Genomic DNA, 17,102 nt, shown 5'->3' with positions numbered 1-17,102 from the left:
TTAAAAGTGTCAGGGTGTATTTGGCCTTCAAGGGAGGATAAGGCCAGGGTTGGATTCAGGTGCACCCAACTCTTGTTTTTTTCATTTTGAGACAGAGTCTCGCTCTGTCGACTAGGTTGGAGAGTGCAATGGTGTGATCTCAGTTCAGTGTAACAACCACCTCCCAGGCTCAAGCGATTCTCCTGCCTCAGCCTCCTGAGTATCTGGGATTACAGGGATACACCACAATGCCCAGCTAATTTATCTATTTCTTAAGGTTTCACCATGTTGGCCAGGCTGGTCTTGAACTCCTGACCTCAAGTGATCCACTCTCCTTGGCCTCCCAAAGTGCTAAGATTACAGGTGTGAGCCACTGTACCTGCTCAGGTGCCCCCACCTCTGTCACTGCCCTGTCTTCCCTGCTGTGAGTCATGCTGTGTGATCTGACAATCAATGATTCCACCCTTCACTGATGTGGATACATTATCTGGGACTGGGTATGTCATCTCCACACACAGACAGGGTTTGGTCAGTGATTGATGCTGCATCCTGTGATGCCTGGACTTTGACCTTAGGGAGTTTTAAATATGCGTTTCTGAAGAGCAGCTTCATTGGAACCTTAATGAAAATGAATTTTTCCATGCCATTGCATAACATATAAAAGTGACTTTTCCATGTTGCCATTAACTTTACATGGCTGAAATAAACAGGCTGTTGACAAGTTAGTATCAACAGCTCATTATCAGAGAAAGAAAAGGCTGTATTTAGACAATTTATACAAATTTATTAGCTTCCTGTGACTCACTAAACCAACCTAAAAAAAATAGCTTTATAAGGCATAAATGAATTTCTATGTTTTACCCAAGGTGCTTTCTGGTAAACAGCACCCATACATTTTATGAAATATTTTAGTCTTTAGAGAATAAGGCAAAAACAGCTCCAGGAGTCTAGAGCTGACATCCCCTCACCACAAGGCCAAGTCTTTTTTTTTTTTTTTTTTTTGAGACGGAGTTTTGCTCCTGTTGCCCAGGCTGGAGTGCAATGGCACAATCTTGGCTCACTGCAACCTCTGCCCCCCCGATTCAAGCGATTCTCCTGTGCCAGCCTCCCAACTAGCTAGGATTACAGAAGTAGGCCACCACGCCTGGCCAATTTTTGTATTTTTAGTAGAGACAGGGGTTTCATCATATTGATCAGGCCAGTCTTGAACTCCTGACCTCAGGTGATTCACCTGCTTTGGCTTGCTTTGGTTTCTATCCAGTGTGAGTCCTACCATGTTTTCGAAGGTGTGAGGTAGATCTGAAGGTTTTTCCACATTGCTTACACTCATAGGGTTTCTCTCCAGTGTAAGATTTTTCATGTATTTGAAATGACTTGGCAGAATAAAAGCCTTTCCCACATATCTTACATTTATAAGGTCTTTCTACAGAGTGCATTCTTACGTGTGTTTGTGTCCTTTCATGAATTCGAAGGTTCTTGGCAGATCTGAAGGCTTTCCCACATTCCTTACACTCATAGGGTTTCTCTCCAGTGTGAGTTCTACCATGGATTCGAAGGTGTGGGGCAGATCTGAAGGCTTTCCCACATTGCTTACACTCGTAGGGCTTCTCTTCAGGGTGAGTCCCAGCATGCATTTGAAGGATTGAGGCAGATCTGAAGGCTTTCCCACATTGCTTACACTCATAGGGTTTCTCTCCAGTGTGAGTCCTTTCATGGTACCGAAAGGAACTGGAACTACTGAAGGCTTTACCACATTGCTTGCATTCATAGGGTTTCTCTGCAGTGTGAGTTTTTTCATGTCTTTGAAATGACTTGGGAGAATAAAAGCCTTTCCCACATGTCTTACATTTATAAGGTCTTTCTCCAGAGTGTATTCTTCTGTGTGTTTGTGTCCTTTCATGAATTTGAAGGTGTGAGGCAGATCTGAAGACTTTCCCACATTCCTTACACTCATAGGGTTTCTCTCCAGTGTGAGTCCTACCATGCCTTCAAAGGTGTGGGGCACATCTGAAGGCTTTCCCACATTGCTTACACTCATAGGGTTTCTCTCCAGTGTGAGTCCTTTCATGATATTGAAAGGAACTGGAAAGACTGAAGGCTTTACCACATGGCTTGCATTTATAGGGTTTCTCTCCAGTGTGAGTTTTTTCATGTCTTCGAAATGACTTGGCAGAATAAAAGCCTTTCCCACATATCTAACATTTATAAGGTCTTTCTCCAGAGTGCATTCTTAGGTGTGTTTGAAAACTTATAAGATAAGATAATGCTTTCCCACACTGCTTACATTCATAAGGTTTTTCGCAGAGTGGGTCCTTTCATGTCTACGAAGGGAACTGGGATACGTGAATGCTTTTCTACATTCCTTACATTGATAAGGCTTCTCTCCCGTGTGACTCCTTTTATGTCTAAGATAGGATCTGTGACTACGGAATGCTCTATTACATTTGCTACATTCACAGGGCTTCTCCCCAGTGTGAGTTCTTTCATGTATTTGAAAGGAATGACACCAACTGAAGGATTTGCCACATTGTTTACATTCATATGGCTTTCCCCCAGTGTGGGTTCTTTTATGTGCTTGAAAGGAACTGGAACTATGGAATGCTTTCCCACATTGCTGACATTCATAAGGCTTTTCTCCAGTGTGAGTTCTTTCATGTATTCGAAGGGTAGCAGAATAACTAAAGGATTTAACACATTGTTTGCATTCATAAGGTTTCTCTCCAGTCTGAGTTCTTTCATGGATAAGATATAATCTGAGACAATGGAAGGCTTTCCCACAAAACTTACATTTATAAGGTCCATCCCCACTGTGCATTACCATGCGTCTTCGAATGCCTGAATGGGAAATAAAGGTTTTTCCACATTCTTTACAAGCATAGGGTTTCTCTCCGGTGTGATTCCTTTCTTGTGTTCTAAAGGAGGGGTGATATCTGAAGGCTTTCTTAGGTTGTTGACACTTATATGGCTTTGGTGCATAGTCCTGATACTTGTATGCCTTGTGCCCAATGTCACCTCTGATGTTCATATTAAAAGATGAGTTACCTATGCCAACTTCTCCACACACAAAGTTATCACATGATTTTGCTTCAGGAGAAGCTTTCTTCTCCTGGAAGCTCAGCCTGTCATCTGGAACCTGGGTAAAAGTTTCTCCACAATGACTGTCTTCTTTAATTTCATTGACATTCCCTTCTATGAGACTCCTGTCAAAAGTGAGAAGCACATTATGAAGGGTTTATGAGTAATTTTGTATTAATCAACAAGTATTGCACTTGCATTTTTAACATGGTCCATCAAGGTGTAGGCTTTCTGCCCTGGCTGAATTGTTTGAAGGTAAATGGACAACATGTTCTACAAGGTGACATAGTCATACCTATTGTTTAAAAAAATATTCATAAGGGGCTTAATACTATTCCCATGTAAACTATTTTACAAGTACTAAATACTCTGTGTGATTTTTCTTTCGAGTCAGGGTCTCATCCTGTGACCATCCTGGAGTACAGTGATATCATCATTGCTTACCACAGCCTTTAACTCCTGGGGGCTCGAGTGATCCTTCTGCCTCAGCCTCCTGAGTAGCTAGGACTACGATGCATACCACAATGCCCAGCTAATTTTTTGCTGTTGTTGATTTGTGGTCTCATTATGTTGCCCAGGCTGTTCTTGAACTGCTGGCCTCAAGCTATCCTCCTATCTCCACTTCTCAAAGGATTGGGATTACAGGAGTGAGCCCTCAGACTTAGTCACATGTAAATATATGATTTTGAGAAAATATTCTAAGAAGAAATGAATTTGATACTGGACTTAGTTCTTTGTTTTACTTCTCTTCAACATATTATCATATACTAAAATCATCTAGAGACACTGCTTTCTCTTTAAGTGCCAATTACCTGAAATTTCTCCTGGGGTTTTGGTACTCAAATTCAATGTTCTGGTCTTTCCACTTTTTCCCTAAAATACAGACACAGAAAAATAGTCCTGAAGCAATATAAAACTGTGAAAAAATTATTAGATTCTATGTCTATGATTTACTGCAGCCATACCTCATTTATTCATCAAAGTATTTCCTGTCTATGTTCCAAATGACTCAACAGCATTCATGAGCTAGAAACACTGGTTCACTAATGGACTGAGGGAAGGAATATGTCATCCTTACCTATAGAGGTCAGGTTCCTGAAAGTTTCCAGCATCACTTCCCTGTAGAGTTTCCTCTGGGAAATATCCAGCAAAGCCCACTCCTCCTGGGTGAAGTTCACAGCCACATCCTTAAAAGCCACTGGGTCCTGAAACATCTCACATGTGTAGAGGAGGATGGGTGAGAGTGACAGCACTGGGGGCCTAGACTCTATTCCCAAGAAGTTGCCGTGGACTCCAAACATTTATTCCCTGCTTTGGTCATCACATCCCTTTCTCGCTTTCTGTACTTTCTCCCATAAAGCATTTTTGTTGTTGTTGTTTTGAGATGGATTTTCAAAACAACAACTTGTTGCCCAGGCTGGAGAGTAATGATGCGATCTTGGCTCATGACCGGGGTTCAAGCGATTCTCCTGCCTCAGCCTCCCGAGTAGCTGGGATTACAGGCATGCGCCACCACACCCGGCTAATTTTGTATTTTTAGTAGAGACAGGGTTTCTCCATGTTGGTCAGGCTGGTCTTGACCTCCCGATCTCAGGTGATCCGCCAGCCTCGGCCTCCCAAAGTGCTGAAATTACAGGCATGAGCCACCACACCTGGCCAGCAATTTTTTTTTTTTTTTTTTTTTGAGACAGAGTCTTGTTCTGCTGCCCAGGCTGGAGTGCAGTGGCACGATACTGGCTCACTACAACCTCTTCCTCCTGAGTTCATGCAATTCTTATGACTCAACCTCCTGAGTAGCTGAGACCACAGGCATGTGCCACCATGCTCGGCTGGTTCATAAAGCAATTGTGATGCTAGAACTGAACAAGGGGTAAAGCCACAGTGGGTTGGGAAAATGTGTGCATTCACTGAATCTAGGGAGAAAAGGGAGCTGCCTGGGCTGTCCCTAATGTCTCTTTGAACTGTGGGTCTGTAGCACCTGTCATAATAGAGTCCTATGAATTAATATGCAGAAAAAAGTTAACATTAGCAGTCCTGAGGCTGTGTATCCTTGAAAATGCCTGTTCCCAAAGTGTAATCTTTGATGACATTGTTAGAGAAGGCAGATAGCTACCCAAGAGCAGGAGAGAGAGCCCCTGGGAAATCCCACACCCCAGGGACCACCCAAATCCGGCATGCTAGATAGAAGCAGACAGGAGGGGAGACACTTAAGTAGAAAGAAACATCCATTATGATGCCCAGGAATCATTCAGTTTGCAGTTATCCTGTCAGAGTGTAGCTAGATAGATGCTGATAACAAGGGCAGATGGGACATTCCTAAGAAAAACCTGGCACTGTAAGTACACAAGAGGGCAAACAAGAAACTCCAGTTTATATCCAGGTGTATATATCCAGGTGTAATAACCATAGATTTAACCACTATACAACCTTCCTGGGGTGGCAGTAATGAGCAGTGCAGCCACCCACATATCCACTGATGACTGAATGGATAAACAAAATGTAGTAAGCATACACATACAATGGGATATTATTTAGTCTTAGAAAGTAACATCTTAAAGGCCGGGTGCGTTGGCTCACGCCTGTAATCCCAACACTTTGGTAGGCCGAGGCGGGCGGATCATGAGGTCAGGAGATCGACATCACGGTGAAACCCCGTCTCTACTAAAAATACGAAAAATTGGCTGGACGCGGTGGCGGGCGCCTGTAGTCTCAGCTACTCGGGAGGCTGAGGCAGGAGAATGGCGTGAACCCGGGAAGCGGAACTTGCAGTGAGCCAAGATTGCGCCACTGCACTCCAGCCTGGGCGACAGAGCAAGATTCCATCTCAAAAAAAAAAAAAAAAAGAAAAGAAAATAACATCTTGGCTGGGGCGGTGGCTCACGCCTGTAATCTCAGCACTTTGGGAAGTGGAGGCTGGTAGATCATGAGGTCAGGAGTTTGAGACAAGCCTGGCCAAGATGGTGAAACCCCATCTCTACTAAAAAATACAACAATTAGCTGGGTGCCGTGGTGGGGTCCTGTAATCCCAGCTACTCGGGAGGATGAGGCAGGAGAATCACTTGAACCCGGGAGGAGGAGACTGCAGTGAGCCGAGATTGTGCCTGCACTGGCGCCACCAGCCTGGGCGACAGAGCAAGACTCCGTCTCAAAAAGTAATAATAATAAAAAAAAAAATCAATAACATCTTGGCCGGGCGCAGTGGCTCACACCTGTAATCCCAGAACTTTGGGGGGTGTGGGTGGGGCGGAAATCATCTGAGGTTGGGAGTTCGAGACCAGCCTGACCAACATGGAGAAACCCCATCTTTACTAAACATGCGTTTTATCTCAGCTACTCAGGAGAACTGAGGCAGGAGAATCGCTTGAACCCGGGAGGCGGAGGTTGTGGTAAGCCGAGATTCCACTATTGCACTCCAGCCTGGGCAACAAGAGTAACACTCAGTCTCAACAAAAAAAGAAAAAAAAGAAAATAACATCTTGGCCCGTACTATGACATGCAAGAAACATCAGGATAATTGCAAAAGGCAGAACACAATAGAATTCATCTTAGAGAACTTATGTAGATTTCTCCAACTATCTCAACTGTACATGTAAAATTCCTTAAGCTGATAGGTTTTAAGTTTTGTTTCACAGTAAGTAATGAAAATCAATCATGGTAGCAGCCAGGTGTGGTGGCTCATGCCTGTAATCCCAGCACCTTGCAAGGCCGAGGCAGGCGTATCACTTGAGGTCAGCAGTTTAAGATCAGCCTGGCCAACATGGTGTAACTCCATTTCTACTAAAAATACAAAAATTAGCTAGGTGTGGTGGCATGTGCCTGTAGTCCCAGTTACCTGGGAGGCTGAGGTGGGAGAATTGTTTGAATCTGGGAGGTGGAGGTTGCAGTGAGCTGAGATCATGCCCCCGCACTCCAGCCTGGGCGACAGAGCCAGATTACACCCCAACCCCCAAAAAAAGGCAAAATATTTCCAACTATACCTCCCCCTAAAGAATGTAATTATGTCAAACAAACATATGACGGGATGCTCAACATTGCATGTTATTAAAGAGTAAATGAAAACAGGCCAGGGGCAGTGGCTCACACCTATAATTGAGCATTTTGGGAGGCCAAGGCGGGTGGATCACCTGAGGTCAGAAATTTGAGACCACCCTGGCCAACATGGTAAAATGTCATCTCTACTAATAATACAAAAATTTACCAGGAGTGGAGGACCACGCCTGTAATCCCAGCTACTTGGGAGGCTGAGTCAGGAGAATTGCTTCAACCTGGGAGGCAGAGGCAGCAGTGAGCTGAGATCATGCCATTGCACTCCAGCCTAGGTAACAAGAACTAGACACAAAACAAAAAACAAAAAAAAGAGAGAAAGAAAGAAGGAAGGAAGGAAGGAAGGAAGGAAGGAAGGAAGGAAGGAAGGAAAGAAAGAAAGAAAGAAAGAAAGAAAAGAAAGAAAGAAGGAAAGAAAGAAAGAAAGAAAACAATGAGGCACCAGCAAACACCTGGTAGGGTAGCCTAAATCCCAAACACTGACACTTCCAAATGCTGGAGACAGTGAACTCTCCTTCACTAGGGATGTGAATGGAAAATTCTACAGCCAATTTGGAAGACAGTCTGTGGAGCTCTGAAGAAAATAGGCATGGTCTTACTGATTCAGTAGTCTCATTCCTACATATTGATTCAAATGAACTGAAAACTGATGTCCACACAAAAGTCCTCCCACAAATGTTTTTAGCAGCCTTACTCATAACTGCCAAAAACTAGAATCAAACAAGGTGAGTCTTTAAAAAAAAAAAATAGATAAGGTCTCACACTGTATCTACCAGGCTGTTCTCTAACTTCTGGCCTTAAGCAATCTCACCTCAGTCTCCCGTGTGCTGGGAACTCAGGGATGAGGCATCACACCAGGCTCAAGATGAGTCTTTCAGTAGATGAATAAAGAAACAAACTATGGTAACATCTGTACAATGGAATGTTACTCAGTAATGAAAGAAAGTGAGTGGCCGGACATGGTGGCTCACAAGTGGAATCCAGGCATTTGGGAAGCTGAGGCGGGAGGATCACCTGAGCTGGGGAGTTTGAGACCCTGTCTCTCACAAAACAAAAATCTTTAGATAAAGAAAGAAAAATAAAAAATAAGTGAGTTGTCAAGCAACAAAGGTATCGAGAGACCTTCAATGCATATTTTTACATGAAAGAAGCAAGTCTGAAATGGCCACTTACAGCATCATTCCAAATATGTGATATTCTGGAAAATGCAAAACTCTAGAGGAAGGAACATCATCATTTGTTGCCAGGGATAAATAGGGGTGGCAAAAGAGGGAGGGGAGAGATAGAATTAGGAGGAGCACAGGGGATTTTGAAGGCAGTGAAACGTTTCTGTATAAGACTGTGATGGTGGATACAAGACACATGTAGTTGTCTTAAACCACAGAACAAAAAGAGTGAAGTTTAATGTAAAAGATGGACTTTAGGTAATAATAATATTGGTTTCTTCAATTTCCATCGTGTTCACATGTAATATATTCTTGCATCAATTGTGGGATATACTACACACAGTCAATATGGTTTAAAATGATTTTTTTTTTTTTTTTGAAACAGGGTCTTGTTATGTTGCCTAGGCTGAACTCCAACACTGCAGTTCAAGCTGTCCTCCTGCTTCAGCCTCCCTAAGTGGTAGGATTACAGGTATGAGGCACAGCATCTGGCCAGTCAAGATGTTTAAAACAGGGGGAACTATGAGCTTGGAAGAAAAATGTAGGAACTCTGTGGATTATCTGCTCAACGTTTTGGGCAAACAACCACTGTTCTAAATAATAAAATCAATGAAATAAGAAAGTGAATTAACTATCATTCCATGTAAGGTTCATAACTGAGTTAAAATCCAATATAAAATATCACATATTGGTTATCATTTGCATAAAAAACGTGCAAAAATAAAATATACTGATGGGGATGCATACCCAGGTTGTGAAAGTATAAAAAGTAAGGCAATTATCTTATTCCCAATACTGGCTCCATCATTATTTGGATTCGTTGTGCAATTCTTTTATGTATTTTGTGCATATGTAATATTTTTACTAAGTTTCTAGAATGCACACTTTATACAGAAATAAATCTCAGTGAATTTCAATTATCAGCCACAACCTGTTGAATGTAATTTTTAAAAGATAATATACTCTATTGAAACTAATTTTTTTCTTTTTTCTTTTCTTCCCTTTTTTTTTTTAACAGGGTCTCAGGCTCATTCTGTTGCCCAGGCTGGAGTGTAGTGGTGCAATCATAGCTCACTGTAGCCTCAAACTCCTAGGCTCAACAGATCCTTCTACCTCAGCCTCCTGAGTAGCTGGGACTACAGGTACACATCATCATGACCAGGTATGTTTTTGTATTGACAAGGTTTGCCACGTTACCCAGGCTGGACTAATTTCTTTTCTTTTCTTTTTTTTTTTTTTGAGACAAAGTTTTGCTCTTGTTGCCTGGGTTGGAGTGCAATGACACCATCTTGGCTCACTGCAATCTCTGTCTCCTGGGTTCAAGCGATTCTCCTGCCTCAGCCTCCTGAGTAGCTGGGATTACAGGCCTCTGCCACCACGCCTGGCTAATTTTGTATTTTTAGTAGACATGGAAACCTCCATGTTTGTCAGGCTGGTCTCAAACTCCTGAACTGAGGCTATCCATCCACATTGGCCTCCCAAAGTGTTGGGATTAGAGGCGTGAGCCACCGCGCCCGGCCACAAATTTCTATTAAAACTAATTTTCTTGAAGTCCAAAAAAGTCTCAGGAAGGATATAAAATGATTATTATGCAAAAAGTCTACACTGAAAAACATCAATATAAAATGCAATAAATGGAAAAATGTCATGTGTCCTTAAAAGGAGATTAAATAACACTATGATGTAACCTCTTTGAAATACGACTACAGTTATATTTTATTCCATGAAATTTATAAGGCAGTTTGTTTTTTTCACTAAAATTAAGAAAAAAAGTACTTCTAAAAACTGAAATAGAAGACAATGACTAAGAACAGCCAAGATGCTCTATAGAATATGGTTGGAGGGTGTTACGGCGTGAATATTTGCATCACTCTAAAAAAATCACACATTAATAACCTACCCCCCCACTATAGTATTAGAAGTTGATATCTCTGGGAATTAATTAGGATTAGATGAGAGCATAAAGGTAGATGCTTTCTGAACGAGATTAGTGCTCTTATAGGAAGACACAGGACAGCCAGCTTCCTCTCTTTTCTGTCATGTGAAGAAACCACAAGATGACCATCTGCAAACCAGGAAGAGGGCCATTACCAGACACTAGATCTGCCAACTCCCTGAACATGGACTTCACAACCTCAAGAACTGTCAGAAACAAATGTTTACTCTTTAAGTTACCCAGTCTATGGTAATTTGATGTAGCAGCCCAAGATGACTAAGACAGAGAAGCAATATCCCTACTATACACTGCAGCTTTGAACTCTACACTAATTAAGAGAAAATGGTATTAACAGAGAGATGGAAAGACAGACCAATGGAAAACAGCAAATTGTGAGACCAGGGCATCTAGTTTTTTAGTTTTTTTTTATTTTTTGAAATAAGGTTTCACTCTTCTTGCCCAGGCTGGAGGGCAAAGGCGGGATCTCGGCTCACTGCAACCTCCACCTCCCAGGTTCAAGCGATTCTCCTGCCTCAGCCTCCCAGGTAGCTAGGATTATAGCCATGCGCTGCCACGCTTAGCTAATGCTGTATTTTCAGTAGAGATGGGGTTTCACTATATTGGTCAGGCTGGTCTCAAACTCCTGACCTTAGGTGATCTGCCAGCCTCAGCCTCCCAAAGTGTGTGAGCCACTGCACCTGGTCTGGACATCTATTTAAGGTAATGTGAAACTATGACAAACCAGGTATTGCCAGCCAATGATACAAGTGGTGAACACTTAACAGAAAAAGCAGGGACAAATGGTTATCTACAGGAGAATAATCAATCTACTACCCATCATCTCCATATACAATAATTTAATTAATTCTAGAGTTACCTGTTATAGTGAGTTCTTATATTTATATATTACCTTAGCATGCATTTTCTTTATGGATTTAACGTTGTTATAACAGAAGAAAACTTTACTCAAACTCTGAACAGTTTCTATTTCTCCACCTCCTCCCAGTTCCTCCATGTGGTTAACTCACATATAGGACTTACTCAGCTGCATTCTGGTGACCACCTGTGGGACAGCTAAATACATCCTTGTTGGAGTGGCCTTTCCTTGTCTTTTGGGATATTTCTCTCTTCACAGTTGAGACAATCCAGAGGACAGGAATCATCTCTGTTTTTCCTCATTAGCAACATCCGATTGGCAGAACAGCCATGTGTCTCCAATTAATGGAAAGTGGAGTTGGGAGACAGAAGCTGAGCACCCCAAGAATTGGTTATGTAGATGAAGAGTATACCAGGCATCTCCTCCACCATAAGGCATTCAGCTGCTCCCTCGGGAGGTCCCACTCCCCTAGGCACTAATACCCATGAGACCCTCCAGGAGACGTGGCAGTTGTGGGGATCTTGAGCCAGCCCCAGGAAATTCTAAAACCCAAAACCAGGAAAAGATAGGAGGGTGTACTGAAGACACATCACCCTGTAAAGTTTCCAGAAAGGAACCTCATCCCAAAGACATCCTGATAAGGTGTCTGTGTCTAGGAAAGATAAAAGGAGGAGAGGCAGAAAGGTTTTTTCAGGAAAATGTCTACTGGTTATTCTCTGCTTTCCTGTCATGTTAAATGTTCAGAAACAGATTTCACTGCAAGCCCTTGAAGAGTTAGGCTGTGGTATGAGGGTGGAGGATTTGAGACGCTGCATCCCATATATTTGGAAAATGTAAGGGGAAACCAGTTGCCCTGGAGAATGTGAAAAAATTTAAATAAGAAGCAATGAGGCCAAACTGTGTGTAGTGTCCTAAGGTCCTACCTAAGGATCCTGAAATGATATTTAAATACAACTCGTGGAAATTACTAATGTATAGGGAAATGAAATTTATGCTTAATCAGGCACAATCCACCAATTAACCGCTGATTACATAACTAGAAATTTTCTACCTATATAGGCTGTGTGAACAAGTAAGTCAGGCCTGGTGCGGTGACTCCCACCTGTAATCCCACCACTTTGGGAGGCCAAGGTGGATGGACCACTTGAGGACAGAAGTTCAAGACCAGCCTGGCGAATGTGATAAAACCCTGTCTTTACTAAAAATAGAGTGTGGTGGCATGCACCTGTAATCCCAGCTACTGGAAAGGCTGAGGCCAGAGAATTACTTGAACCCAGAAGGCAGAGGCTGCAGTGAGCTGAGATCACGCCGCTGCACTCCAGCCTGGCCGACAGAGTGAGACCCTGTCTCAAAACAAACAAACAAGCAAAAACAACCAAGTAATTCAAAAATTTAAGCTGATGAATCTCTACATCATCTTGAAGCAATGTGATCATGGGGTTGAGTCACATGACACACAGCTTTCACATAGCTAGCTGGAACCCTCCTTTCCCTGATTACAGATTTGCCTTCTTTCTTACCTATAGTGTTTTGTAAAATGTTGTAAATGACTGAAGGGAAACAGGAAAGACCCTTTCCCTTGTCACTATTTTCTTAAATTTAATATGATTTTTCACAATTGAGATGGGGTCTCACTATGTTGCCCAGGCTGGTCTTCAACTCCTGAGATCAAGCCATCCACCTGCCTCGGCCTCCCAACGTGCTGGGGTTACAGGTGTGAGCCATCCTGCCAGGCCCCTCTCTACTACTGATCTCTATAGTAGACTAATTTCCCTCTTAACTTTCTCACACGAAGACTTCATGGCTATCATGTTGTCTTCAGCTAGAATATTAAATTCACTTTTTTAAATTGAAAAGGAAATATAAACCAGCTAGAAAGAAAAGAAAACAAGCTCTGGGGGAAAAAAGCAAACCACTACAAATTAAGTTGTTTTCCACGTGCATTTGCTCATGTCTATAATCCCAGCACTTTTGGAGGCCAAGGAAGGAGGACTGTTTGAGGCCAGGAGCTAGAGACCAGCCTGAGCAACATATCGAGACCCCATCTCCGTAACATACAAAAAATTAGCCAGGTGTGCTGGTGGGCAACTGTACTCTCAGCTACTGGGGAGGCTGAGGTGCTTGAGCTGGGGAGGTCAAGGCTGCAGTAAGCCATGATCGCACCACTGCTCCAGCCTGGGCCACAGAGCAAGACATTGTCTCAAAGAAAAAAAAAATTAAATTATTGTACCTCATACATCAGCCTTCTATGGAAAATGTAATCCTGTTATATTTATTTGCCTTTTGCCTATATAAGTGTTAGGGAAGCAAGTGCCTAGGGGAGCCAGAGAAACACCAATTTAAGTTCAGCTCCATCTTGAGACTAACAAGAAACACTCCTTGCCAGTCACAACCCATGGTCATAAAATGTTTGACATTAAGAAAACAGCCTGAAGATGCCTGCAAGTATCCTTACACTCCCACAACAACAGAACATCCGGATGTCCCAATACTCATAATAGTATGTGCTTTCAAGATAATTATAGTTATGTTTTAATGCACTTGTGTGCTAAAAGGTAAAGGATAGTTTTCTTTAAATCAACAGAGTAATAAATTTTGCGACACTGTCAGCCCACATGAACCTACGTTCATGTGGCACAGCTTAGTTTAGTCTTTACATAGACAAGACCCCTACATAAGAAAAACTTAGACAGTATGTTCCTCCACTTGCTTTATGAGGATGCCCTACTCTGTAACAGAGAACATTCCTTCTTTTTCTTTTTTCTTTTTTTAAAAATAGAGACAGGGGCTGGACATGGTGGCTCATGCCTGTAATCCCAGCACTTTGGGAGGCCAAGGTGGGTGGATCACGAGGTCAGGAGATTGAGACCATCCTGGCTAACACGGTGAAACCCCGTCTCTACTAAAAATACAAAAAATTAGCCGAGCGTGGTGGCGGGTGCCTGTAGTCCAGCTACTCGGGAGGCTGAGGCAGGAGAATGGCGTGAACCTGGGAGGTGGAGCTTGCAATGAGCCGAGATTGCGCCACTGCACTCCAGCCTGGGCAACAGAGCGAGACTCCGTCTCAAAAAAAAAAAAAAAAAAAAAAAAAAGAGACAGGGTCTTGCTGTGTTAGCCAGGTTGGTCTTCAACTCTTTCTTGTTTATTTTCTTTTTGTTTTTTGAGATGGGGTCTCACTCTGTTACCCACACTGGAGTGCAGTGGCGAGTCCTCGGCTGGGCTGCAACTTCTGCCTCCTGGGTTCAAGTGATTCTCCCGCTTAAGCCTCCCAAGTACCTGCGACTATAGGCACAGGCCACCACACCCGGCTAATTTTTGTTATTTTTGGAAGACAAGGGGTTTCGCTATGTTGCCCAGGCTGGTCTCGAACTCCTGAGCTCAAGTGATCCTCCCGCCTTGGCCTTGAAAAGTGCTTGAATTACAGGCCTAAGCCATCATGCTGGCCCAGAGTAGCTTTCAATAAACTCTCTACACACTGTACATTGCAACTTGTCTTGAATTCCTTCCTGTGTGAGATCCAAGAACCCTCTTGGGGGCTGATGAGGACCTCTTTTCCGGGTAATATAAAGCCAGAACTTAACTTCCAATTTTGGAGGACTGAATCCTTCTCTCTAGAGTCTGTGTTTTTCCTGTTTGGGCCATTGCTATCTTTCTGCTTGAATAAACTCTTCCAACTGAAATCTGAACCTTTCGATTATTTCGGAGTGACAAGTCCAAATAAGGCAACTGCATCTCTGCAACCAATCAGGCATTTATCTCATTTGTCTCCTCATGTACCTTATAAAAGCCCAGTCTTCAACCTGCAAACTTAAAAACATACCTTGCGGCCAGGCGAGGTGGCTCACATCTGTAATCCCCGCACTCTGGGAGGCCTTGGCAGGTGGATCACTTGAGGTCAGGAGTTTGAGAACAGCCTGGCCAACATGGTGAAGCCCGATCTTTACTAAAAATACAAAAATTAGCCAGGCATGGTGATGCATGTCTGTAATCCCAGCTACTCAGGAAGCTGAGGCAGGAGAATTGCTTCAACCCAGAAGGCAAAGGCTGCTGTGAGCTGAGATCCAGCCATTGCACTCCAGCCTGGGCGACAGAAGGAGACTCTGTCTCAAACAAAAACAAAAACAAACAAAGTACCTTCCCAGGTAAGTGAAGTGACTGGCTCTTGGCTAAGGGAACCCCCAAAAAACCCTGAAAATTGAGTGCCTCTGTATGACAGGATGGGAGGTGAGACAGGTCTCCTTATACCCTCTCCCTTTAGGAGTTTACATGCAGCAACTGACGCACATTCATGTAAAAACAGACATTATCTAACTGGAAAAACAGACTCCTTGTGGCAAGAAGATACCAAATTACAAACAAGACCTAAGGCCACGCCAGGTAAGGGTAAGTCATGCCTTGGAATTCATAAAATCTAGAGAAACAGGACTGTTTTTTGGCTGGGATGGAATCAAGTGGCAGATAACAGACCCCCTTCCTTCAGCATTCCTTCCTACCTCCTCCAAACTTTAGACAAAGCTTCACACTCTCAACCAGCGGCCACCTACAGAATCCCTCAACCACCTGTGCCTTCTAACCCCCCTTCCACAGGTCCCGCCCTTTCTGCCAATGGAACTTACACCTTCCAGGCACTAATTCATGATTTTCCCTGCAATTCCTGTCTCTCTGAAATGAATAAAACCAAATTGTCTTGAGCCGCCTCGGGACCACTCACTATAGGCTTCTTGGGGTTGTGTTTCCCTTGCCAAGGTCTCTCCTATTTGGCTACGAATAAACTTTATTTTACATTGTTTGGCTTTTTCAGTTGACAAACCACAAGCCAGGACTGGGTGGTTCTCATTACTGAATTGCTGTTTGCTCAAATGAACTCTTTAATTGTTAATGTACTTCAGCTTCATTTTTAACAGGAGAAAGTGGGAACTGGGGGCCCCACAGACCACTGCTCCTCCCACGCACGAACCCTACACACGAGTCGGGATTTCCCCCATGACCCTCCCGTGGCTTCCGCACAATCTGGGGAGACGCGGGGCTGCGGGCGCGGAACTGCCCAGAGAGGGCTCAGGGGCGGGGCCGCAGTCACCGCGCAGGGACAGGACAGGACACCCGGGGTCCCGGCTGCCAGCCCAGCCCCGCCCCATCCAGCGGCCGAGGGGACCGAGGGCCGAGCAGCTCCAGGAGGACTCGGTCCCAGACCCTGGAGTCGCCCGCAGGGAAGCCCGGGTCCCGCCGCAGCCGGTTCCGGCCGGTGCCAGGCAGCCTCTACCCCGTCTTGGGACAACCGGCCATGCACACGCACCATTTCCTGGCTTTCAGATGTCCTGGGGTCCTCTCTACAGCTCCTGTGACTACAGCAGGGCACAGCGCAGGAGACAGAGCGATAGACACCCGGGTAGAGGCACCAGGTCCCTCTCGGGGATGGATACAGCGGATATCAACCACCGGCTGCGCAAGGACAAAGGTGAGGACAGGAATGCGACCCACTCTGTGCCTGGATAAACAATGGGCAGGGCCCTGCCCCAGCACCTCTGATTGGATGGAATGCTAGGCCCCGCCCCTCACTTCTGAGTGACAGCGGAAGCCTTGGGTATCAGGCCCGGCAGAGCCAGACTGACTTGACGGATTCTAGCCACAGCTTCTCTAAGGGCGAGGTGCTTCCTGTACTCTGATTATTGGATATTTGCATTTCAGCCAGACTTGCTACAGATATAAGAGAACACTAGCGTCTTCCTCACTCAAGGGATTTTCCCCGCTCCTTCGTTCTGCACGGGGTCACAGGAGTGTGCAGGGAATTTCAGACTCAGTGTCCATAGGAGCCATCTGCTGGCCTCAGAGCAGCAGGGGAACCGAGACCAGGCCAGGCACGACTGCACCAGGAGAGGCACATGTCCTTGAGCGGGCCGGAATTGGGAATGAGGCATGGCCAAGCCTTGCTCACACACCCCCATCCCCTCCTCACAGTGTGAAAATGCTCCCTGCTTCCAGATCTTCATTTTCACCAGCAGGAAACTCTCACCTGGGGTTAATTTAA

The 17,102-nt window shown here is 44.2% G+C and overlaps 1 protein-coding gene across 1 annotated transcript; it reads right to left on the bottom strand.

Moving 5' to 3' along the window:
• On the bottom strand, nucleotides 1,101–16,497 carry LOC468730 (zinc finger protein 763-like). Its single transcript, XM_016935132.4, is given in 5 exon segments — nucleotides 1,101–2,281; nucleotides 2,284–3,179; nucleotides 3,867–3,927; nucleotides 4,133–4,259; nucleotides 16,371–16,497. Coding segments are annotated over 5 exon segments (2,136 nt in total). The 5' UTR covers nucleotides 16,374–16,497; the 3' UTR covers nucleotides 1,101–1,232.
• Between the last annotated feature and the right edge of the window lie 605 nt (nucleotides 16,498–17,102).

This window comes from Pan troglodytes, chromosome 20, assembly GCF_028858775.2.
Source record: "Pan troglodytes isolate AG18354 chromosome 20, NHGRI_mPanTro3-v2.0_pri, whole genome shotgun sequence".
Lineage (NCBI taxonomy): Eukaryota > Metazoa > Chordata > Mammalia > Primates > Hominidae > Pan > Pan troglodytes.
The sequence above is the reverse complement of the archived record's forward strand: the minus strand, read 5'-3'. Positions and strand labels throughout refer to the sequence as shown.